At 38.2% G+C, this 27,042-nt stretch overlaps 1 protein-coding gene across 5 annotated transcripts; it reads right to left on the minus strand.

The window, feature by feature from the left end:
* Positions 1-1,366: 1,366 nt before the first annotated feature.
* On the minus strand, positions 1,367-25,867 carry slc19a1 (solute carrier family 19 member 1). 5 transcript variants are annotated; one of them, XR_003403851.3, is made up of 8 exons: positions 24,741-25,689; positions 23,022-23,654; positions 17,635-18,421; positions 16,253-16,445; positions 15,401-15,542; positions 12,381-12,609; positions 6,957-7,064; positions 1,367-1,551 (listed from the first exon to the last, which is right to left on the minus strand). XR_003403851.3 is itself a non-coding variant. In XM_026933605.3 (7 exons), exons 2-6 carry the CDS (start codon positions 23,292-23,294, stop codon positions 12,409-12,411), a joined length of 1,596 nt encoding a protein of 531 aa, XP_026789406.1. In that variant the 5' UTR covers positions 23,295-23,654; positions 24,741-25,689; the 3' UTR covers positions 7,071-7,205; positions 12,381-12,408. The 5 variants fall into 5 exon arrangements, 4 of the variants coding, with proteins under 4 accessions (XP_026789406.1, XP_034166086.1, XP_026789405.1 ...); XM_026933605.3 differs by lacking the exons at positions 1,367-1,551; positions 6,957-7,064 and adding an exon at positions 7,071-7,205; XM_053232044.1 differs by lacking the exons at positions 1,367-1,551; positions 6,957-7,064 and adding an exon at positions 12,951-13,124 and having other exon boundaries at positions 12,472-12,609; positions 24,741-25,696.
* Positions 25,868-27,042: the final 1,175 nt, after the last annotated feature.

Genomic DNA, 27,042 nt, shown 5'->3' on the forward strand with positions numbered 1-27,042 from the left:
CTGTCAAGTGTCATATTTAACAGGTTCTAATAATTAAAGTTTGAGACAAATAATCATTTAGATTTCATAAGTTGAAAACACTCACTGAGCACTTTATTAGGCACATCTGTACATCTACTCATTCATGCAATTATCTAATCAGCCAATTGTGTGGCAGCAGTGCAATGCAAAAAATCATGCAGATACAGACCAGGAGCTTCGGGTAATGTTAACACCAACGATCAGATTGGAGAAAAAACGTGATCTCAGTCATTTTGACCGTGGCATGATATTTAGTGACAACCGGGCTGGTTTGAGTATTTTTATAACTGCTGATCTCCTGGGATTTTCATGCACAACAGTCTCTAGAGTTTACTCAGAATGGTGCCATAAAGAAAAACATCCCGTGAGCGGCGGTTCTGGACAGAAATGCCTTGTTGATGAGAGAGGTCAATGGAGAATGGTCAGACTGGTTTGAACTGACAGAAAGGCTACAGTAACTCAAATAACCACTCTGAACAATTGTGGTGAACATCTCAGAATGCACATGTTGATCCTTGAAGTAGATGGGCTACAACAGGAGAAGACCATGTTGGGTTCCATTTCTGTCAGCCAAGAACAGAAAGCTGAGGCTGCAGTGGACACAGGCTCACCAAAACTCGACAGTTGAAGACTGGAAAAATGTAGCCTGATCTTAATTTCTGCTGAGGCATACAGATGGTAGGGTCAGAGTTTGGCACCAACAGCATGAATCCAGGGACCCTGCCTGCCTTGTGTCAACAGTCCAGGCTGGTGGTGGTGTAATGGTGTGGGTAATGTTTTCTTGGCACACTTTGGGCCCGTTAATACCAATCAATCATCGCTTTGGGCCTGTTAATACCAATCAATCATCGCTTTGGGCCTGTTAATACCAATGAATCATCGATTGAATGCCACAGCCTATTTGAATATTGTTGTTGACCAAGTGCAAATCCCAAGTTCAGTGTTCTTCAGTGGCCTTCCCAGTAACCAGATCTGAATCCAATAGAGCACCTTTGTGGTAGAACGGGAGATTTGCAGCATGAAGAATAGGCAGGAATTGCGTGATGCAATCATGTCAACATGGACCAGAATCTCAAAGGAATGTTTCCAACATCTTGTGGAATCCACGCTATGAAGAATTGAGGCTGTTTTGAGAGCAAAGGAGGCCCTACCCAGTATTAGTATAGTGTTCCTAATAAAGTGCTCCTTGACTGTATCCTGTTCAAATGTTGTCCTGTCACGTATACAATTAGACATGAAAAATTTTAAAAACATACATGCACTATTCATTCAACTTAGGGGGTAGGGATGATACAGGATGAGCCTCTGTGACACTGTGCAACTCAAGGACACAGCGAACTCAGGGTGAGATGACTGGGGAGCGTTTATTTTTTTTGTCTGTGTCTCTGCTCGTGGAAAAAAGCAAACCACAGAAACAAAAACAAACAGGAAATTGTCAGCTTTCCAGGAGCTCGGTTCGGTCCAGTTTAGTTCAGTTCCTCTCTCTTTCTCTGTCTCTCTCTCTCGCACACTCGCACACATACGCGCACACTTAGAAAGAAAGAAGAACAGCATGTTAAATAAACACCCTCAAAAGAGAGACACTGCATTCCCACTGCAGACTCCCACTAAACCATGCCCCCACCTGCCCACACACATACACACACTTAAGGTTGCACAACTGTTTATCAGCATATCTTGTTCAACTTGTCCTGCCATAGATACAGTTAGACACAAATGTTTTAACCTGTTCATTCAACTTTGGGGTAGCAAGGACCTGGGGTGGGACTCCCCAAGAGCTAACGACACAAACACACACACACATACATACATTCATACATACATACATGCATACTGTTTCTCTAGTCCTATTTTCTAGCCCTTCAACAACAGTCAGTATTTGTTTGGATACTTTTGGGTGGTGTGTATATATATATATATATATATATATATATATATATATATATATATATATATATATATATATATATATATATATATATATATATATATATATATATACACTTTTGGGTAGTGTGTATATATACTTGAATTTCCCTTCGGGGATTAATAAAGTTTATCTTACCTTATCTTATATGTTTCTTAAATCCTATTTATTGCCCTCAAGCATCATATTTAACAGGTGTTAATAATTAATCAAAGTTCCAGAAAAAGAACTGGTTAGACGCACAAGATGAAACCACTCTGATTCTCAGGTGCACACACACACTCATACTACTTACTTAATGTCAAAGGTCACTGGTATGTTATTTCTTTCTTTACTTTATTTATAAAGCACAATTTAACACAACAGCTGACCAATGTGCTGTACAAAGATAAAAATAATATATATAACAAATGTGATGTTGCATCCAACATGCCTCATCAACCAATTTACCTATAATCAAAAGTCAGAAATAAGAAATGTGTTTTTAAACGAGTTTTACAAATAGTTAAAGTTGAAGCTATTCGTGTTATTCATGTTATTTTGCACAAAACCTGTTTGACAGTGTATCCTGTTCAAAAGTTGGCCTGCCATGGATATAATTAAAGACACACATTTAGAAAAAAAACAACACACATGCATGCAAATATTTTCTCCAACAAATCAGAATAAATATGTACAACCCCCAAACGTTTTCCCTTCAAACACTTTACCTCTTTAGATGTAGTATACCACTGATTTTTGAGTTTAACTACACTGTAAAATATTTAACTTAAAAAAGTAAGTAACCAGGTTGCCTTTTGAGTTGATTAAAACAAATATTAAATTGACACAATATAGTTATTAATGTATGTCAAAGAAAGATATGTTGATCTGATTGATATTTCAAATCCTTCAGTGTTATTATTAACCAAATACTTTTTTTAACGTTATCTATGATTTAAGCTTATGTATCATATTAGCTCATTTGTGCATTGCAATGCCTAGAGATAACTCAACTATAATATATTTATATTTGTAGTTTTACTGATTACTGGTTTACATTTGCATAAACTAAAAATTTAATCAGGGTAAATACAAATAGATTTTTGTATTAACATTTCAAGAAACTGACTTGTTTGCTTTAAAATTATTAGGTGTCTCATAGTTGACTCATAGCTAAAGTTAAAGTTCTAGTTAATGGCAAGATATATGCTATGCACTTTTAACTATTCTGACAACTGCACTGTGTGACATAGATAGACACGTATCAACATGATGTACAAAAACACACTGTAACATTTATTTAAGTGTGGAAGAGAAATAATTCTTAATAATTCTTACCAGCAATCTAACTGACATTAGAAAACAGACATGAATACATTACTGTATATGACCATATAGATCATATGTGGTAACATTTAACTGCACAGCAACGTCAAAACAAAATGTACATTTGTGTGCAATTCAATATTCACCAGCCACTTTGTAATGAAACTCCTTCCACATAAACTTGTTATGACAATTTGTAGCCATGCACAGTTTGTGCAAGCCCTTCAACAACAGTCAGTAGTTCACCACAGAGACAGTCTTTGCTTGAATATTTTTGGGTGGTGTGCCACTCTCAATCTAGCAGAGACATAACCCTGCAACCCTGCAGGTTACTAAACCTGATGCACTCAATCCAATGCTGCATTGCTCTGCCTCAGAAAATTAAATCTATATCTAGAATCTATAAATTTATAGTTGCTGTACCCATTACATTATGTGTACATACATTAGGTATATTTAATAAAGTGGCATTAAACTCTTCGACTTACTGAGGGTGGGATAGTGAAACTGCAGTCTAATGTTAGTTTCTGTGCATCTATGTCTTTTTATGTGCTTGTGTATTGATAATGTTGTAGAAACATTCACAACAAACAATTCATACAACACCACCAACACTGAAATTCATAACTTGGAACATCCACGGGACTGGCTCACATGTGAAAACTAAAATATTCGCTCATTTGTTCAAAGTAGACATTCATTTTCTACAAGAAATTCATTTATCAAAACAAATTCATTCTAAACTCAATCATTCACAGTTTGATCTCATACCCAAATGTCTTCAGCGTATAGCAAAAACAAAAGAATTGACCTTGCAGTTCCAGTAATTTTGGAGGTGACTGTATAATGTACAGTATATGGGTATTTACACTAATAATATGTGTTACAATGTGTTTTCATACATCATGATGATCTGTGTATATATCTGTATTACATAATGCAGTTTTAACATACTAATAATGTGTGCACCTTATAATTTTAAGGCAAACAAGTTATTATATTGCCAAAAGTTTTGGGACATCTGCCTTTACATGCACATGAACTTTAATGACATCCCAATCTTAATCCATAGGGTTTAATATGGAGTTGGCCCGCAGCTATAACAGCTTCAACTCTTCTGGGAAGGCTTTCCACAAGGTTTAGGAGTGTGTTTATGGGAATTTTTGATCATTCTTCTAGAAGCGCGTTTGTGAGGTCAGGCACTGATGTTGGTCGAGAAGGCCTGGCTCGCAGTCTCCGCTCTAATTCATCCCAAAGGTGTTCTATCAGGTTGAGGTCAGGACTCTGTGCAGGCCAGTCAAGTTCCTCCACACCAGACTCACTCATCCATGTCTTTATGGACCTTACTTTGTGCACTGGTGCGCACTCATGTTCGAACAGAAAGGGGCCATCCCCAAACTGTTCCCACTAAGTTGGGAGCATGAAATTGTCCAAAATGTCTTGGTATGCTGAAGCATTAAGAGTTCCTTTCACTGGAACTAAGCGGCCAAGCCCAACTCCTGAAAAACAACCCCACACCATAATCCCCCCTCCACCAAACTTTACACTTGGCACAATGCAGTCAGTCAAGTACTGTTCTCCTGGCAACCGCCAAACCCAGACTCGTCCATCGGATTGCCAGACATAGAAGCGTGATTCGTCACTCCAGAGAACACGTCTCCACTTCTCTAGAGTCCAGTGGCGGCGTGCTTTACACCACTGCAGCCGACGCTTTGCATTGCACTTGATGTAAGGCTTGGATGCAGCTGCTCGGCCATGGAAACCCATTCCATGAAGCTCTCTACGCACTGTTCTTGAGCTAATCTGAAGGCAACACGAAGTTTGGAGGTCTGTAGCTATTGGCTCTGCAGAAAGTTGGCGACTTCTGCGCACTGCATGCCTTAGCATGTGCTGACCCCGCTCTGTGATTTTACGTGGCCTACCACTTCATGGCTGAGTTGCTGTTGTTCTCAATTGCTTCCACTTTGTTATAATACCACTAACAGTTGAGCGTGGAATATGTAATAGTGAGGAAATTTCACGAATGGACTTATTGCAGAGGTGGCAACCTATCACGGTACCACGCTTGAATTCACTGAGCTCCTGAGAGAGATCCATTCTTTCACAAATGTTTGTAGAAGCAGTCTGCATGCCTAGGTGCTTGATTTTATACACCTGTGGCCATGGAAGTGATTGGAACACCTGAATTCAATGATTTGGAGGGGTGTCCCAAAACCTTTGCCAATATAGTGTACATAAGCTCAAGTCATAGATAATGTTTTCTCAAAAAGTATATGGTTTATACTAACACTGAGAGATTTGAAATATCAATCAGATCAACATAATAGGTTTCTTTGACATATCTTAATTGCTATATTGTGTAATTTTAATGCAACTAGGTTACTTACTTTAAATAAAACCAGGTCATAATTTTAAGGCAACCAGGTTACTTACTTTAAATTAAATCAACAAATATTTTTTACAGTGTAGTTAAACACTCAAAAAACAATGGTATTCTACATCTAAAGAGGTAAAATATTTGAAGGGAAAACATTTGGGGGGATGTGCACATTTCTTTATTCTGATTTGTCAGAGAAAATAGTTACATGCATGTTTTTTATTTTTATTTATTTATTTTTTAAGCATGCGTGTCTAATTGTATCTGTAGCAGGACAACTGTTGAACAGGTTACACTATCAAGCAGTTGTTGTGCAACTTTACATCCCAATGATCCTTGACCTAGTTGGACTATACACACACACACACACATGCACCGTTTTATAAAAGCTTATGACTTTCTCAGTGAGGAATCTCTAAACCTTATTGCAACACATTACAACATGCCACTTTGTGAAGAGGACATCCTGGTACTGAAACAGTTCCTGGCAAAAAAGAAGAGAGTGTGCTATCTCTGACATAGCCAGTGCTTACAAGCTCCTTGACCCCAACATGTTTCCCACCCTGAGCTTGTTTTTCAAGCAGCACTTACAATACCTGTCAGCAGTTCCAGCTGTGAGCGGTCATTTAGTGCATTGTATCATCTATGCACATGGCTTAGGCGAACAATGAGCCAGAACAGACTCAATCATTTGGCTGCTTTGTCAATTGAAAAAGAGATTCTCAGCAGTATAAACACTAGCATGGTAATTAATGGTTTTGCTTAAGTGTCAGAGATACTCTCTGATGATGATTCCACGCTCAAAGAAATAGATAAGACAGAAAGATAGACAGAGGCTTATATATAAGATGTGTGTGTATGTGAGAGAGAATATAATGAACCTACTTTTTATTAACAGGACTGGTCTGTGATATGATAGAGGAGGGGTCAGAAACAAGACTGGACTGAATCAGGAAAGGAGAATTGAGAGATAGGCAAAATAAGAGGTGTGTAATGCCTCCTCAAGCCCCATATTAAATTTTCAGTCTACTTTGTCTCAGTACTGTGCCACTGTCCTTGTATTTCAAGTTTACCTTCTCATCTATTCCTTGAGAGTAAATGAATATGGCTTATAAATATGAATATATATGAATATGAACATATATGAATATTATAAAGTTACATAGAATTACTTTGTGTTACTTTGTGTTTATTAATAAACTAGATCTATTGCATAAAAATTGTTCTTGCAAAACATGTTATCCTTGGGGAGAATAGACCTCCCCCCCCCCCCCCCCCCCGCCCCTCCCCCCTTTAGCCCCTGATGTCATGCTTTTTACTTACTGAAGACAAAACTGAAGGCAGAAAGACCCACAAACAAGCAGCAACTGAAGGCGGCTGCAGTAAAGGCTTAAACCAGGCTCTAACCAGGTATCTGCACCTGCCAAAAGACTTCAAGAAAAAAATAGATGTTGGAAGATGGTAATAAAACCAGGAGAACCTTACACAGGGAAGAATAATGGGAGTGGTAGCGGAGGAGGACTGAGCAATCACCACCCCAAGCGATCTTTCCAAGATGTTTTCCAAGATGTTCTAAAAGAAGAAAGACAAGAACTATATCAAGGGTGATGGGGGACTAGTAAACTGGGTCATTTGTAGCCACAGCAGCCCCCACTCAGCAGGACATGGACACTAACAGAGGCAACCCAGCAGGCAAAAGCAGCACTGCAGCACAAGAACATTGGGCCTCATTAATAATCTTTTAGTAAAGTTGTGTATAAATGTTTGTCCAAACCAAACCAAAACTTTCCACCAGATTTACAAGTTTCAGAAATGTTGATTTTCTTCACATTCACATGATGATCAACTTTAAAGTGCAAAACACTTTCCAAACACAGCTCATTTGCATGCAGTGAGGCGGACAACACTCCACAAAAGATCAAGTACACAGACAGCCAGGAGCAGGACATAAACAATGAGGGTAAAACCTGAAAGGAGGAAGTTAAAGTTATTCTGACTTGAAAAGAACAATCAGGGTAAAGGTTGAAAGATAGAAATGCATGTTATTTTGACTCACTCCTACGTCAATAAAAATGTAATAATATATAATATCAAAAATAAGTGAACATTCAATCTTACATCTGTTGAGGCGTTTGTTTACAGCTTACAGCTATGTGCAGACAGACCAGCCCTTCCTCAGTTTACACAGCAGCATTTCTTTTGCTGTCCTATTTGCCTTAATTTATGGATCATCATATGGATCATCTCTATCAAAACACATCCTCATGCTAGTTATCTAGGTCAGGGACTGTCATTAAAAAATTTTGTAAAAACCAGTCATTTCATATTACTAATTAAAGGATATGGGGGGAAAAAAGAAAGTGAGCAACACAAATCCATAAATGAAGACAAATAAAACTAATTATTCAATTACAACAAAAGAACTGCCACCATATAAACAGAGGATGTGCCAGTCTGCACATAGCTGTAAGCTGTAAACATCACCTCAATTTCATACATAAAAGTGCAGTAATCCATTCAATTTATATGATTTATAAGTCTTCTTATGCCTCCGTTTATACACACTCAGAAGCAGAATGCAAACAATTTTCTGAATTTACAGGATTTTCATGAATACCAAACTTCTTGTGTGAAATCTTGTACAGACAATTTTACAAAGAAATGGCCACTTTCTATCTGATAGGTTTTGCTTCATTATTTCTAAATAATCCTCCTTCCAAAATAGATGCCATCTATTTTGTGACATGCATCAGTCCCCTTCCCAGCAAAACACCTGTAATAACATGATGCTATCACCTCCCTGCGTCATAGTATGGATGGTAATTAAATTATAACCCTTTTTCCTCCATATATAGTGATGCTCATTATGGCCAAACAGTTATATTATTTTTGTCCTCCAAAAAGCTAGGTCTTCATCCTGCTGATCACCTGCAAACTTGAGTCTGGCTTTTTTATGGCAGTCATGAAGTATGGGCTTCTTTCTTGTGCAACAGCCATTCAGGCCATGGAGATTTAGGACTCTCTTAATGGCGAATGCACATATTTGTTACTTGATGCCTCTAACTCCTGCACCAGTTCCTTTGCTGTTGTCATGGGGTTCAGTTGAACCTTTTGGACCAAAATTTGTTCATCCCTGGGAGTTAATTTGTGCCTCCTTCCTGAACGATGTAGTGTTTGTTTGGTCCCAAGATTTTTATGTTTGGATACAATTAGTTGTACACATCCTCATGCTTCAGTTGTGTGGAAACTGGACTTGTGGAGGTCCATAATTTTCTTTCTGAGGTATTGGCTGAGATGCTGGGATTTTCCCCATGGTGGCAAGTGCAAAAACACACAAAACGTCTCTAAAGGCAGGAACTTTTATAGCCACATGTGCACTATCAATTATCTCCTAATTATAACAATTCTTCTCAAAAAAAATTTCAAATAATTGGATATTTACCATGTTGTTTTCCTTGCAGCCAATTTAAACTCAGGAGATTACAAGCATTCTTGATTGGCATGTGATTGGAGTAAGAATGTAGGGATAATGTTAGCTAGCTAGTTTTTTTTCAGCAACAGTAAAAAACACAGCAAGGCAAGGATAATAAGCTGTTTTTTTTTGACCTAAGAGAGTCCACAGTCCCACCTTCTTGTTTTCTGTTGACTCAGGAGGCGGAGGTTCGTGAATTCACAGTACAAAGTTTACTAATAATAGTTTATCAAGAACGATCATTTATTTAAAATATTCCTAAATTCCCATTACAAAAGAAAGTAGTTCTAAACAGAATGATTTCTTATTAGAACAAAGAGCTTCTCCTATGTGAGTGGAAAATTTTAATTATGTGTAATGTTTATATTATGCAATCATTTTTGCTCATTTTTATAAAGGGTGCCAATAATTCTGTAAGTCACTGAATTTTAGTGAACAACCTCTCAAATACTGTGAGAACCTTTTTTTGTTACAAACGATTTATTAAAAATCATTAGAACTTCAAATCTAGAAAATACAATTTTCACTGAATGATTTTACAGTAAACGTTGTTCAGTGTCTAATATCAAAGGTTAAGTTACAATCAGTAACAGATGGCATATAACCCATACTTACATGTTATCATCAAACTATTTTGTTAGTTTAAGTGCATAATTCTGTGAATTTTCCTTATGATCAGTATTCTGTACAAATAACAATTCTCAAACCACATACATATTTAAGCACAGTTACTATAACTTGGTGGACCCTGTAAGTAGGTCTGGGCAATATGACAATATAACAGTGATAATGATAAATTATGTCACACTTTTTCTGTGATATTATAGATACTGTGATTGTTTTAAAAAATAGCATTTTATGTTTGTTTTTTTTTTCCATAACCCTTACAAACTCTAAATGCAACTTTAAACAGACACTGTCTGATAAACAAAGAATCACTGAATTCAGTTTTCCTGAATGTAAACAGCCCCCACTGTTTTTCTGGCAGTTTGCTTGCAAACCTACACTCACCTTCCACTTTATTAGGAACACCTGTACACCTGCACATTCATGTAATTATCTAATCAGGCAATCAAGTGGCAGCAGCACAGTGCATAACATGCAGATACAGGTCAAGAGCTTCAGGTAATGTTCACATCAAACACCAGAAAGGGGAAAAATGTGATCTCTGTGGCTTTAACTGTGGCATGGTTGTTTGTGCCAGATGGGCTGGTTTGAGTATTTCAGAAACTGCTGATCTCCTAGGATTTTCACACAGTCTCTAGAGTTTACACAGAATGGTGCGAAAAACAAAAAACATCCTGTGAGCAGAGGGTCTGCAGCCTGAAACACGTTGCTGATGAGTGAGATCAGAGGAGAATGACCAGCCTGGTTTGAGCTAACAGGAAGTCTATAGTAACTCAAATAAGCACTCTTTACAACCATGGTGATCAGAAAAGCATCTCAGAATGCACATCATATTAAACCTTGAACCTACAACAGCAGAAGACCACATCAGGTTCCACTCCTGTCAGTCAAGAACACGAATCTTAGGCTATCATTAGCATAGACTCACCGAAACTGGACAGTTGAAGACTGGAAAAAGACCAGTTAGTTGTTTTCTAATCTGTCCAAATTTTTTTTTTTGCATTGACAGCCTTAGGTTCCTGTTCTTGGTTCACAGGCGTGGAACCCAATGTGGTCTTCTGCTTTCGTAGCCCACTGACCACAAGGTCGATGTTTTGTGCATGCTGAGATGCTTTTCTGCCCACCACGGTAGTAATGAGTGATTGAGTTTCTATATCCTTCCCGGTAGCTTGAACTACCTGGCCATTTTCCTCTAACCTCTCTTAACAAGGTGTTTCCACTTATAGAACTGCAGCTCACTCAATGCTTTTTGTTTTTTGCACCATTCTGTGTAAAATCTGGAGACTGTTGTGTGTGAAATTCCCAGGAAATCAGCAGTATCTGAAATACTCAAACCAGCCCACCTGGTACCATGCCATGATCATAAAATAGCTCAAACAGAAGAAATTTAGAAAAACACCTAAAAAACTAAAAAAACACCTAAAAGAGGATTCAAGAAAACAAAAGAACTACTTTTTTTAATTGCTTGTGTTAGAAATAGGAGAGAAAGCTGTACAATCTTAGCTTAGGGGGAAAAAATACACATGCATGGCCAGAAATTGCAAGACAATTCTGACAACATAGAAGGGTCCCAGGCGCATGACAAAATATAGTGATATTCAGCAGATTTCTATAGGGAATCATCCAGTTACAGGGCAAAATGGTCCTGGACAACCATGCTAAGGCATTTCACGAACATCATCCCACAAGTAATTTAAAAAAAAATTTGAATTAAAAATACTAACAGAATACTCTTTTTAATATTAAACTAAAATGTTTAGTATACAGCATGTATTTATGAGTTTCCCAGCTAGTGTTCCTATCTCAACCACTAATACATACTGTGTAAGTCTGGGAAATGATCAGACAATTAATAAGTCTATGCTCTTCACCATTATCAACAAAATTCAAACAAGTCTTATGTAATAACAGATAAAATAGACCTCTGCATCACATTGATGGGTGTTCCCTGTTTCAAAATAAACTCCCAAAGCAAATTATTAACCAGCAAACTAAAATATGATAAGTGGGTGTAGATACAGTGGATTTATGCAAAGTTTAACTAAAAGGCTTATACAAGACAGGGAGAAAACAAATAATTCCTTAGCAGACATTTTCCTTTATAAAATCATTGACATCCTTCAAAATATTTGCTTCATAATGTAACCTAATTTTTTACTTGTTGCTTGTGACAGCGAGGTTTCCTGCTTCCAGCAATATATTTAAACAATGCAGCACTACCAAGTCTTAATGAATAGATGCACACAAGTTTTTACATACAGTAATTTCATAAACTAGGCAGCAGGTCTCAATATTTTGGTATGAATGATTTCCACCTATTATGATTTCCCATGGCTAAGCAAGGTTAGGCATGCAAGTGATGTTATCTTCAATTTATTTCCTATATTTTTTTTTAAAAAACTCTTATTTCTCAGCCTTAGCCTTTGGTAATGCATAGTAAGTGAAATTCTGCATTTTATTTTTTTGCAATTTCATTTAGAGATGACAAGGTCCTTATTGTAATAAATTCACAGATCATCAGAGTTACTAAAACAAAGTGCATCTTTCTGTTATGCGTTTCAGTGATGCATTGTTATTCATATAAATCTCATGAGAGAAATCTCAAGGACATACAGAGAAAACCAAACACTCAAGTGAGAGAATCTCACCATGAACACTGTAGAATTCACTTAATTTTCAGGTCCTGACATCTGATCCATTGGAGAGAGGTTTCTTCTCCGAGGGATCTTTTTCCACAGGGCTAAGCTCAACTGGTGTAGTTGCATCTGTGGGAACCTGCTCTCGCCTCTGATTGCGGTAATGGTGCGTGATAACCCATGCAGCACAGCCCAAATAAACCATCGTCAGCAGGGTGAAGTAAAAGAAGTACACAAAAAACTGGAAGAAAAACATGTGACATAAAATGTAGCTGCCAGGCATACCAGACCAATACCATTAAATTCCATCACTGTGTATTCTTGTCCTATTTTCTATTTGACTATAATTCTATTTTCCTGATCGAGGGTCTTAAGCTATTAACAAATGTAGAGTTTTAATTGCGTTAACAGAGTTACTCTGTTTTTCTTTTTGTTTGTTTTTTTTAACGCAGTCAGTTAATGTTTTAATACACTGTTTAAAAGTAAAACTTATGAATCGCATTATGAGGGCAAGTACAATACATTTCTGCAGTACACTTTTGATATAGTCCTTTCACAAGGCACTAATGGATGGTTATTTACCTGGTAACCATCAGGTGCTTGGAGAAAAAGGCTTGTCTATTTTAGTAATGCTTTGTTTGACTGGAGGTCACAACTTGTAATTCCCAACCTCCACTCAGGAAAAGCCAAAGAAACCCCCCTCAACTTGAAATTCCTACTTGTAAACTTGGGGTAGTCTTCTAGGTAGTTCCTTCCCTATTTATGAAGTGACATCAAATCAACATGGCTGCGCACAGCATCAAAAGTAAACCCCTTACCTTTAAATGAGTTATACTGTATATACAAGTATTTGCTTTAGCTCAATCAACATGCAGACATATTCACTTGTTAAATCTGTAACATTGACTACACAGATCGCTGGCTGAGGAGGAAAATATTCATAACTCGATACAGTTAACTAGCTAGCTTTTGAAAATGACCTGCGAATTGCCACTTAAGATGCAAGTTGAATGCAGCATTAAGATGTAGACGATGTGTACATCTGGACACCTCTAGTCTCAACCATGTGAACTGTGAAGTTTTCTGGCAAAAAAATAACAATATAAATAACAAACTACAAATAACCTATAAATTACCTATAAGATAACAAATAACCTATTCATAGGCATATTTGTATCAGTTTAGAACAAATTATCTGTTCATTCCAAATGTATATGCACACTGGTGGGGGGAAAGGCAGTACATTTTCCAAATTAGTCCTTTCACAAATCACTTGACTATAATATAAACTGGAGTACAGTCACCTCCGAAAGCACTGGAATGGCAAGACCAATTCTTTTGTTTTTGCTATACACTGAAGACATTTGAGTTTGAGATCAAAAGATGAATATGAGATGACAGGACAGAACTTCAGCTTTCATTTCATATTTACATCCGGATGTGTTAAACAACATAGAACATGGCAAATTTGATAGCAGACCACCCAATTTTTAAGTGAGCAAAAGTACAGGAAAGATAATCTTAAAGTAAGTTAAAGTAAATATAATCCATGGACTTCACCAAACTGTTGCATTCTTCTTTTGTGATGCTTTTCCAGGCTTGTACCGCAGCTTCTTTCAGTTGTTGTTTGTTTTGGAGGGTTTCTTCTTTCAGTCTCATCTTCAGGAGGTAAAATGCATGCTCAATTGTGTTAAGGTCTGGCAATTGACTTGGCCAGTCTAAAACCTTGCACTTTTTCCCCCTGATGAAGTCCTTTGTTGTGTTGGCAGTGTGATTTGGGTCATTGTCTTGCTGCATGATGACGTTCTTCCCAGTTAGATTGGAGGCATTTCTCTGTAAATTGGCAGACAGAATGTTTCTGTTGACTTCTGAATTCGTTCTGCTGCTACGATTGAGAGTTGCATTATCAATAAACATTAGAGAACCGGTTCCAGAAGCAACCATGCAAGCCCAAGCCATGACACTATGTCCACCGTGCTTGACCAAATGTTTTGGATCATGAGCAGATCTTTTCTTTCTCCACACTTTGGCCTTTCCTTCAATTTGGTAGAGGTTCATCTTGGTTCCACAACTTTTGTGGCTCATCTCTGTATTTCTTTGTGAATTCCAATCTGGCCTTCTGATTCTTACTGCTGATGAGTGGATTCCATCGTGTGTTACGGCCTCTATATTTATGATCTCAAGGTCTTCTTTGAACAGTGGACTGTCATACCTTCACCCCTGCCCTGTGAAGGTTGCTGATGATGCCACTAACTGTTGTTTTGGGGTTTTTCTTCACAGCTCTCACAATGTTTCTGTCATCAACTGCTGTTTTATTCCTTGACCGACCAGTTTGATTTCTGCTTGTTAGTATACCAGTGGTTTCTTTCTTTTTCAGAACATTCCAAATTGTTTACTGGCTATGCCCAACGCTTATGCAAAGGCGCTGATCGCTTTTCCCTCTTTTCTTAGTTTGGCAGTTTTGGGGAAAGTACATAAGGATTATGTCTAAGGATTATGAAAGGTTTATTCTCTTCTGAAGTAAAATAAGTCATTTTAGCCATCATTCACAAATATGACGACCTTAACAGAAAAGTAACATGACTGAAATCCTAAGATAGTTAACAGATTGCTACTTGTCTAATGTTAGCAAGGGCTTCTCAGCAGTTGTCAGTTAATATCGGAGAGCTAAAAACATCTACACCGCTGTCAATCAATCCAGATTCATATGTTGGCTCATGTGCTGTTTTTAATGGAAAGGGGGAAAAAAAAAAACTTTGATATGTTTTTGAGTGATAATGCATAGCAGTGTGTTAAAATGCAGAGCCCCTTCCCAAAATGCATAAAGCTTACACTGACCCCTATGTTGAGCATCATGCTTAATCTACTTCACTAAATCACTTAGGGAAAGAGAATCTGCCAAATAAATAAATGTAAATGCAAGCAGCAGGAATCTGTGTGTCTTTCAATAACTACTAACAAACAGCATTTCTGTTTTATATAAGCATAAATAAAGGATATATTGCTTGTGCCAATGAAAAAATGTTGCTTACCTGGGAGTGTACTGGCAGAGCCAGGCCTCTCTTATCTACCACAATTAGCGTAATTATAGTCTTCAAGATCGTCCCCAGGAAAGTGTTTATTCCAAAGACTAAAGCACACAGCTCCTTAGTGAGAGAAGAGGCAATCTGAAAACTAATTTAAAAGACACCAGAGAAAAAGACAACGTTTATTTTCTTTTCTGTTTGCATATGTTCTCCTTAATCCATCAGATGGATTTTTCTTTTCTCTTACTGAGGGTTTCACAGATGTACACAGCATACAATTAACGACGAGTGCTTAACCGATATGGACCTCTGCTCTCCTTTACTTACACAGGCTTATTATGATCAAAAGCATGCACATTTACATGAACATTATGTTAAGCCTAGCAAAATAAATTGCAGTAAAGTGGTCATATAACTCTCCTACTGGCACAACATGTAGTCACCTCACAGAAAAACAAAAATGCTACCTAGAATCAATTTACAGCTTTTGCATGCAATGTGAGGAGAAAAAAATAACACAGCTCATAGCCAAGAGTCATCCCCTTACACAGGAGATGGTCAAGGAGCAATAAGTCTGTATTTTAAAAACCCAATATATCTAAACTATATGCACTGTTATCAGCAATGGATACTCAGTTTACATTGGTATAAACTAAAATTATATTTTTTCTGGATATCTCAGATGGCTGATGCATTGGCTAAACAATACCAGCTACTTACCATGTTACACAACATTTCAACAACAAAATTAAACCACACCGTGACTCAAGTGCAAAGACCACTCCAGGATAGTGGATAACTTTCTCACTGAATGCTTTTTAATAGTGAAGATGATTATTCAGAGCCTGCAGTACTCACGTAGCAATAGGAACCAGGAATTGGTAGAAGCCTCTGAAGAGAATATAGGCAATGTAACACACCCAGATGTTGGTGGTGGTACCCATGAGAAGTAGCAAACCAGCCTGAGCTGCAGTGATCACCCCAATTACCAGCTCCGACCAGACCTTCCACCTGATCTTCACAAATCCTGCCACAAATGACGTGATCGCACCTGGGACAAATGGTACTAAACATTAGTTTCTAAATTACTAATCATATTATAACTATTATCACACTGTTCAAGGAAAATAACATTACATTTTTATTATTTAAAATACTACTTGCTTATTGTAGCTATAATGTGAACTTGCCAAAGTCAGTGCAGCTGTTTATAAAATCTGAACTTTGCCTGTTCTGCAATATTAAACAAGAGCTGTAAAATCTGTCTGTAGGGTCACTGTGACAAGTCAAATGTAGGTGATATGTCAGAGTAACACAATGCAAATGAACAAAACCCTAAATGAATAAAACACTGGCAAATTTGCTAGTGATGTTTAAACACTCCAATGATGCTTATGAGGGAGGCACATTACAATAGTAGTGTGCGTTGCAACATATTCTAACAAACGAGTGATGTGTCCTTCATTCATTTTATCAACTTTAACTCGTTTTTCACACCATTGTCAAAACACCCACAAAAACTTCTCTGGAACGGCAAAGATCAGTCTGAATGCACATAAGACACAATAAAAGTGCCCAACTGCATATTACAGGCCTTTCCAAATTTTAGTATCATAAAGGCCAATAGGGTGATAATTAACAAATGTTAATCATTACATTGTGCAGCCATAAAGCTGAAAAATCACAAAATCTAGCTTGTTGCTACAAAGTAAGTCATAGCTCACTGAGGTAGATTTTACGGGGGAAAAAGACCAGCTCTGGAAGGCATTTTTAAATGACAGAACATCAAAACACTAAGCTTTACACCAAGTGACAACAACCCATGTGTTTCACAAAGAGCTGCACAATTATTTGTCCCCCCCGTTGGTGCTTCATTGATACATACTGTGCCAATCTTGTTGGTCTTTCAACCAGAACATTTATGATTCTTTTGCATAAACCCCAGCATATTGTGCAAAACTGGTCTGCAAATTCTAGCTTAGAGGCTTTCAAATGGCTTTTACATTTATGTAATTAATTAGCTGGTGACATTTTGCGTAACACTGCAAAAATTGTACACTAATCATGGATGAGCATGATCAAATAAACCTGTTCAAGTGAAAAAGAACCCAGTAATTTGTAAAAATGCTGATTCAGGATTAAAATTATTGTAATATTTGATAACATCAATTATTGACACAAGCCTTTTCTCCTCATGATGGCTGTAGTTTCTTATTCATCACAGATCCTGTGTAACTCACCAAGCAAAGTTGAGGCAGCTTCGACTCCTCCATTATAGACATGCTTCTGCTCTGTGGATGGATCCAACTTGTTCCACAGGATATGCACGTAGAACAACACCAGGTAATAGCCAGTGGAGTTGAACACCCACCACAGGCTCCACAGTCTCAGGCTGGGGACTTTCACAACATTGCGCATCTCCTTCAACATCTGAATGAAAATGTTCATGCTGGAGGAGGTTATCTGACTGTTACAGACACCTGCTGAGGCTTTTTCACCTTCTGTAATCACTTCATCTAGTTTAATTTTGTCCAGTTCTGACTGAGTGGCAGGTCCCTCCTCATGCCTGTGGTTCTGGTTAAAAAACAGACTTCGTTTTGGCCATGGCAAGCAGGTGGAGAGCAACAAGCCAAAAGAGACGAAGCCCAGTGAGATGGCACTGAGCGTGTTGTATGTGATGTCAGCCAGTGACATACACAGCTGGCCCGTCACTGAACTGGTAAACACACCCAGCAGCACAGAGGAGCGCGAGTAACTGGCCACACGCTGATACACATTTGCAGGCACAAGTGAAAAAATGTAAGAGGAATAGGCCACACGGGCCGCCATCGTCATGCCATAAAAGAACTCCATGAACTGCATCTCTAACAAGGAGGTGCCCAGCAGTAGTAGGAGCCAGATGGAGACATGGCTCATGCTTTGCAGGACCAAGACAGGCTTATACCGCAGGTAGTCAGTCAGCAGAAACACAGGCACCAGTACAGCCATATACGAATACGAGAGCACTGGAGTAATCTCGTTCGTGACCTGCAGAGACCATGAAAACAGAAAGCAGTAAGAAAATCTAGAATGAGCTTATCCATTACGATGAACAGGCTTAGAACAGCCAAAGAACTGTAGATACAAATGCTTCAAATTGCCAAAAAAGATACAGAAATAGCACTAATTCATCCCTTTTTATTTTTTTATGTTTTAGCCAAGGGCAGCACACTGGTACAGTGGTTAGCACTGCTGCCTCAATTGCTCTATGGTCCCCAGATCATTTCTAAGCTCAGGATACTGTCTGTGCAGATTTTCCAGGCATATTCTCCCTGTGTTCATGTGGGTTTTCTCCAGTTTGCCAACTTGCCAGTAGGTGGACTGGCTATAATAAATTGCCTGTAGGCGTGAATGAGTGTGTGAATATGTGAATCCACCGCGACCCTGGCCAGGAAAAAGCAATTACTGAAGATGAATGAATGAAATCAATACTACTATCCTGACTGATGGTTCCTGATTTACATTTACTAAAAATTACCAAAAGTACCCATATTTAACTGTTTAATTACAGATTGAAATACAGTCCCAATGCAACATCACAAACTGAAGGATTAAGAAACCATTGCGATAGTACAATTTCTTACAGACAGATGCCTTAAATGCTCAGTACTATCTAAAAATTAACAGTGGTACACAAAGACTCAGTGTGCAGAAGGATTTGAGGCCCAGAGGACACGGCAGTTGACAGCATGCGTGACCCACTTAGCAGGAATTTAAACTTTGACCGAAACTGTGCACAAGTACATGTGTTTCTATTGTTTCAGCTGCAAGAGGCAGTGCAGATGACTGGGACAACTAATCTAAAATAAATGACCACAGGGCACAAAAAACAAACACAGGAACAAAAACAAAGATCAAAGCCAAAAAATCCCAGATAGAAAATGTGAAAAGGAAACAGAGTCAAAAAAGACAAAAGAAATCTATGTTTAAAATAAGTATTAGTAGCTAGTGGTTGACACTCAACTTTTAGGGTAAAATATTTATTTAATAACTGATGAGTAAATACATAAGTAAACACAATGACAGTTTCATTTCATATTTCAATCCACATTTACTGTCATTACACTTTACACAGGTGTACAGACAGACTCGTGACAAATGAAAGAAAAAAGGTGGCTCTGTTATGCTGTGGGATGCATTTTTTGTGAGCATGGTTTAGGTCTACTTGTCCCCTTACAAAATAATACAAAATTATTCTGACTGATCATATTTATCCCATCTTTAAAGATTTCTATATTGATGGGAGCATCTCTTAAAGGGTTACTCTGCCCCCATCCACAGGGCACAAGGGCTCTTATGAAAATTATGTTAAAAAAAAAAAAAAAAAAAAATTTAATTTTTTTAAAAAGATATACACACACACACACACACACACACACACACACACACACACACACACACACACACACACACACACACTGCTCAAAAAAATTAAAGGAACACTTTGAAAACACATCAGATCTCAATGGGGAAAAAGATCATGCTGGATATCTACTCTGATATGAACTGGGTAATGTGTTAGGAACGAAAGGATGCCACATCGTTTGATGGAAATGAAAATTATCAACCTACAGAGGGCTGAATTCAAAGACACCCCAAAAATCAAAGTGAAAAAATGATGCAGCAGGCTAGTCCATTTTGCTGAAATTTCATTGCAGCTACTCAAAATGGTACTCAGTCGTTTGTATGGCCCCCACATGCTTGTATGCATGCCTGACAACGTCTCCTAATGAGACGACGGATGGTGTCCTGGGGTATTTCCTCCCAGATCTGGACCAGGGCATCACTGAGCTCCTGGACAGTCTGAGGTGCAACCTGGCGTCGTCGGATGGGCCGAAACATAATGTCCCAGAGGTGTTCTATTGGATTTAGGTCAGATGAGCGTGGGGGCCATTCAATGGTATCAATTCCTTCATCCTCCAGGAACTGCCTGCATACTCTCACCACATGAGGCCGGGCATTGTCGTGCACCAGGAGGAACCCAGGACCCACTGCACCAGCGTAGGGTCTGACAATGGGTCCAAGGATTTCATCCCGATACCTAATGGCAGTCAGGGTCCCATTGTCTAGCCTGTAGAGGTCTGTGCGTCCCTCCGTGGATATGCCTCCCCAGACCATCACTGACCCACCACCAAACCGGTCATGCTGAACGATGTTACAGGCAGCATAACGTTCTCCACGGCTTCTCCAGACCCTTTCACATCTGTCACATGAGCTCAGGGTGAACCTGCTCTCACCTGTGAAAAGCACAGGGTGCCAGTGGTGGACCTGCCAATTCTGGTGTTCAATGGCAAATGCCAATCGAGCTCCACGGTGCCGGGCAGTGAGCACAGGGCCCACTAGAGGACGTCGGGCCCTCAGGCCACCCTCATGAAATCTGTTTCTGATTGTTTGGTCAGAGACATTCACACCAGCGGCCTGCTGGAGGTCATTTTGTAGGGCTCTAGCAGTGTTCATCCTGTTCCTCCTTGGTCCTGCTGATGGGTTAAGGACCTTCTACGGCCCTGTCCAGCTCTCCTAGAGTAACTGCCTGTCTCCTGGAATCTCCTCCTTGCTCTTGAGACTGTACTGGGAGACACAGCAAACCTTCTGGCAATGGCATGTATTGATGTGCCATCCTGGAGGAGTTGGACTGCCTGTGCAACCTCTGTAGGGTCCAGGTAGTGACACTGACCCTAGCCAAATGCAAAACTAGTGAAAAACAGTCAGAAAAGATGAGTAGGGAAAAAAATGTCAGTGGCCTCCATCTGTAAAACCATTCCTGTTTTGGGGGTCGTCTCATTGTTGCCCATCTAGTGCACCTGTTGTTAATTTCATTAACACCAAAGCAGCTGAAACTGATTAACTGCTACTTAACTGACCAGATCAATATCCCAGGGGTTTAACTGACTTGATGCTATACTCTGATTAAAAAGTGTTCCTTTAATTTTTTTGAGCAGTGTATATATGCTACGGTCTTTAGAGTTCACCACATCTCAAGCCAACTGAACACCTCTGGAAGATTCTGGACAGCGGTCCACCATCATCATTAAAACACCAATTGAGAGATTATCATTTGGAAGAATAGTATTCATCCCTCCAGTATAGTTCCAGAGAATTGTAGAATATCCTGTTTTCACGGCCCTACACTAGTAAGACACTTTGTTTTCTTTTAATTTGTCCCCCGGCTGTATAATGGTCTGCATTTTTTTTCTCACTTGAGAAGGGTCCACATCCAGAACAAAAGAGTATAAAAAAGGACTAGAACATACAAATCCCTCTGAAAGTATTGGAATGGCAAGGACACTATTTTGCTGTTTGCTATACACTGAAGACATCTGGGACTGAGATAAAAAATTGCCTTAGACAACAGATCAGAATTTCAGCTTTCATTTCCTGATATTTACATCTAGATGCGTTAAAAAACATGGATCCTTTTGTTTGAACCCACCCATTTTTGAAGTGATCAAAAATATTGGACCATGTGACTGACAGGTGTTCCTTGTTGCCCAGGTCTGCCCTGTTAGATTGATTGTTTAAACAATTAATTGCTCTGAATGTCTGCTCTTGATTTGAACCCTGGGTTTCACCTGAGAAGGCTGCATTTGTTGTTTAAAACTGGATAAACCAACATGAAGACCATAGATCTGTCTGAGAGAAAAGCAAGCCATTCTGAAGCTTAGAAAAGAGGGAAAATCAATCAGAGCCATTGCACAAGCATTGGGCATAGCCAATACAACAAATTGGAATGTCCGGAAAAAGAAAGAAACCACTAGTTTACTGACAACCAGACACTGAATAGGTTGGCCAAGGAATACAACAGAAGCTGATGACAGAAATATTGTGAGAGCTGTGAAGAAAATCCCAAAAACAGTCAATGACATTACCTACAACCACCACAGGGCAGGGGTGAAGGTATGGCAGTCCACTGTTCAAAGAAGACTTCAAAAGCAGAAATATAGAGGTCATAGCACAAGATGTAAACCACTCATCAGCAGTAAGATTTGGAAGGCCAGATTGTAATTCACAAAGAAATACAGAGATTAGTAACAAAAGTTCTGGAACCAAGATTAACCTCTACCAGAGTGATGGAAAGGCCAAAGTGTGGAGAAAGAAAGGATCTGCTCATGATTCAAAACATTCTGGAGGTAGTGTCATGGCTTGCGCTTGCATGGCTGCTTCTGGAACAGGCTCACTAATCTTTACTGGTCATGTAACTCATGGTAGCAGCAGAATGAATTCAGAAGTCAACAGAAACATTCTGTCTGCCAATTTACAGAGAAATGCCTCCAATCTAACTGGGATAGACTGTCTGTCCTTATACTTTTGCTGGGTGCTCTGCCAACAAGGGTGCCACGTTCTAAGTTGTTTAACACATCTAGATGTAAATATCAGGAAATGAAAGCTGGAATTCTACTATACTGTCTTATTTTCATCTTTTGATCTCAACCCAAATGTCTTTAGTTTATGGCCCTGCTGTTCCAATACTTTTGGAGGGGACTGTATAATAAAGAGAATACAGGGTGGCTATAACCAAAGTAATACAACATTCCAGTTCAAACAATATATAAATATAACAACCTAAACCTTAGTCAAGTTTGAGACCCACCTGCTCTCTGGTGAAGTTCTTCTCTGTGCTAAGCAGGTAAGGAGTGATGAAAGACTCGCCTGGCTTCAGTTGAACCATGAAGCCGTAAAAACAGAGGAACATGACTGACCATTTCCAGGCCTGAGGTGTTTGCAGCTCAGTATTCAGCTCTACTTTAGAGTTGAGCTCATGCTCAGGTGTTTCTTCAAGCTCCTTTTTGGTTTCATTACTGTTTGCCATTAATTCTTCCTTAAATTCCTCATTTCTATTTACACTCACAGCAGAATCTGCCATATTCCACCGTAAACTAATCAAGCTGTGATTTCAGATGGTGGTAATAACACAATCTACATCAATCTAAAGGATTTCAAGTACTAAAATCCTATCAAATGTGTTATGATAAAGGACCTACCATCCTCTTTAAGCTATTTCCACACAGTAGGCATGGCTCAGTAGCAGGTCCGTCATACATTAGCTTATATGTTAATTTATTTATTTATTTATTTTAAATCAATAAGTGGCCCTTTTCATAAATTCAGAGGTGTTAAGATGCACACTAACATTCCATCTGCAAATAAGTGACTTAAGTTAACCTTCGTCCAGCCTCCAGGTCTTACAAGGATTGAGAAGGCCTACCTCGCAGTGTTTCCCATTCTGCAAAACATAATAAAAACACAAAGCAGTTTTCAGAACATAATCCAAAGTCTTAAATTAACTCTTCCTATTAACTCTTAATACAACAATATGATGTACTGAGTGGACAGAAATCAGTCAATGCTTGTAACACTTACAAGATAAAAATTAGCTGATATGATACAGCCAGACTAGACATAACAAGGGGTTATCCAAAGGCAGCTGCATAAAGTATTATTCTACAATAAATATTCATTATGCTAAAAACAAATAAAGCTACCTACTGAGATTTTGCTAATTTATTCTTAGTAGAAGCTGGGCTGGTTGTTCTTAACTGCATTTCCTTTTTTCCCCTCACGATTATATCAATAAGATACATTTTTGGTCTCATAACTTAATAAGTCATAAGCCAATTCAAAATGCTGCTGTTAGGCTCCTGACGGGCACCAGAAAGAGGGAACACATCTCTCCTGTTCTGCCGTCCCTTCACTGGATACCAGTTAAATAGAGGACCGTGTTTAAGGTTTTATTACTTGTTTTTGTATCTGTGAATTGCATAACACCAAGCACCATATCTCTGATCTCCTCTGTGCTCAGTCTGCCCTTAGAGCTTTAAGATCTCCTACCCAGTTGCTTTTAACTATTCTGCGAACTTGAACGAGGTTTAAAGATGAAAACACAGGGGAAAAAATAATCAGAAAACTGAAAACTACAGACCTTAAAAAGACTTAAGGTATTTTATTTCATTGTTGCTTGAAATGACTTGATTTTATTGCACAGCACCTTGGCTGACTTTATTTGCAATATACATAAGGAATAAAACTATTACAAACCAAAATGCCAGCTGTTGTTATTCAGACTTGTGAATGAGATGCAGATAAACAAAGATATTCAAGAAATACGCAGAATGCTTTACTGAACATCTGCAATCTGTTTGCACTGTAATTCTTTCATTTAGTAAGAGCTCTTGGTATCCAACATGCCATGCACAACTATCACTGCATATAAAACAACAAACAAACAAACAAACAAACAAAACACCAATGGGATACAAGGCACAAATCAACTATAGATATGTGTGTGTGTATGTGTGTGTGTGTAACTTACCCAATTACCCTGCCTTATCATTTGGTGAGCCGAATTAGCCTTGAGGTTGCTGTTAACCAACTAGTCCAGACTAGTTACAATAGCTATCTGTTAATCCAAACCATACTAGTGAGAATGCTGGTGTTTTTTTCGTAGGACAACAGACTGTAGCCCGATATGTTTAATCAACATCTGAACTTGCTTTAAGAAAAAAAAGCACACGCATACATATCTAGAGAGGAACCGAAAATGGCTAGCACAGTTTCTGCAGTTACAGCATATATATACACGTGTGTCCACACCGAGTACTCGTGACGTACACATGTGACACATCCGGGTAAACTAGATGGCGGTCCATCTGCTGCGTTCGAGGCGACGTTGCAGCTTGTAATTCCCCCTACAACCGGTAACAACCACTGAACTCCCTCCTCAGCTTCAGATTTCAACTTGGGGTAGTCTTCTCAACTTCTCAACTACTGCTGCGTTCGCCGCCGCCTATAAGTGGTAATGTGCAGGTTAAAAAAAACGCGAAGTGGAAAAAACGCGGATGCCTCCACGAAAGCGTGTTTTTGTTGCTCTGTCTCCTAAAAAAGCTTCTTTAACCACACTTTTTGGCCTGAGTGGCTACTAGTACTCTTTTTTTATTGTAGAAAGAAACTTATAGCTATTTTTACTTTTCAAAAAGAAAAAAAAGTACAAAAATTCCCAGTTACAAAATACCGTAAAAGTTTGACCTGAATATTCCAATATTGGCAAAAACAGCGTAGAGCTCGTATAAACTATTCTTACAAAGAAAATGAAAGAGGGGGGGAAAAAAGCCATTTTCAATATCTAAAAAATATATTAAAAAGCAATAATGTTAAATAAAATAAGTACGTTGACAAAATTTTGAAAAATACGTAAGTGTAAAAAAAATACTGCGCACATTCGGAACGGGTAAACAAAATGTCGTCATCACAGGTGGCCGGAAGTGGGGAAACGACGCGTAGAACTCTTCAGATCAGGATGGCTGCGTACATGAAGATGGGGATGCAGGCAGGCGTGAAAAAACGGGACCGTTTTCTGTAGCAAGTGCACTTACTGCTGAGATTATTAGATTTTATCCGGGAGAGTCGCTCAGCCGAAGCGGATTCACCGCAAACCGATATCACATTCTTATATTTCGTGTGAAAAGTCACCGTTATGTAGTGGCACTTTCGGCACTTTTGTTTTTTTATTTATTTTTTCCCCTTTTTTTCAATCAATATTTTATTTAACGTCACAACTCACACAACAAATGCAAACAGTGGATAGAAAAAATAAATAAAAAAATTAATAAATAATATTAATGAAACAGAAGTAAAGAGCTATATACACAGGGGTCACAAGTATAAAAGTCTTTAAGATGGATAAATGTTCAAGGCTTTACAGCAGTCCATTGGCCCTTTTCTTTTTGTTGTTTTTTTTTGTTTGTTTTTTTTTTTGTTTTTTTAAGCTTTGGTGTTCCTTACACCCTCCAATGCTTCAAGATACTGATAAAGCTCTTAAAGTGTACAAAATTTGGTACCTATTTTGACCATCGACATTTATGAATATGATATTTACCTAAATAATAAATAAATTAAGAACAAAAAAAAAATTTCTGAAGATTTTTCTAAAATAAAACATTTTTATCTTCCAAAATAATGTCAGCTCCAGTAATCTCCTTAAAGAAAACCTTAAAGTCACTCCAGAAAAATTTAGTACAAATACAATCAAGAAGAGATGAGGAATACTCTCTTCATTCAAATTACAAAACACACATGTCAGATGAATATCTTTCTTAAAACGTTTTATGACCTGGTTTACTTGGTTAATACATGGAATAATTTTAAATGAAACCTCTCGAATCTTAGTGGTGACACAATATCTGCATTTTTTTATCCATAATACTTATACCATCTAACTTTAAATTGAAGTCAAGATTCATATTCAGATCAACAATATCAACGACACAGAACATATGAAGGAGTCCAGAAGGTATAGCATCAAAGACAATTGCATATTCTTTAGCAGATATTGGAGGTTTGTATCTATCTAAAATTTCTGCATATGAAAGTTGTTATAAGTGTTATGGTGAAACAACAGGGTTACCAATAAAGTATTATTTCTAAACCAATACTTTAAAAAAAGTGTTTTATTTTTATATTTAATATCTTTATTATTCCAAATCATACATCTATGGGGAGACAAGTTGTGTTTATATACCATCAATCAAGAGAACAGAGCTTGCCTATGAAACTTCAATAGCTTAACAGGAATTTAGGAGTGGCAGTATTCTACCACTCAAAGATAAATCTCTAAT

Source organism: Pangasianodon hypophthalmus, chromosome 2 (assembly GCF_027358585.1).
Source record: "Pangasianodon hypophthalmus isolate fPanHyp1 chromosome 2, fPanHyp1.pri, whole genome shotgun sequence".
Taxonomy (NCBI): domain Eukaryota; kingdom Metazoa; phylum Chordata; class Actinopteri; order Siluriformes; family Pangasiidae; genus Pangasianodon; species Pangasianodon hypophthalmus.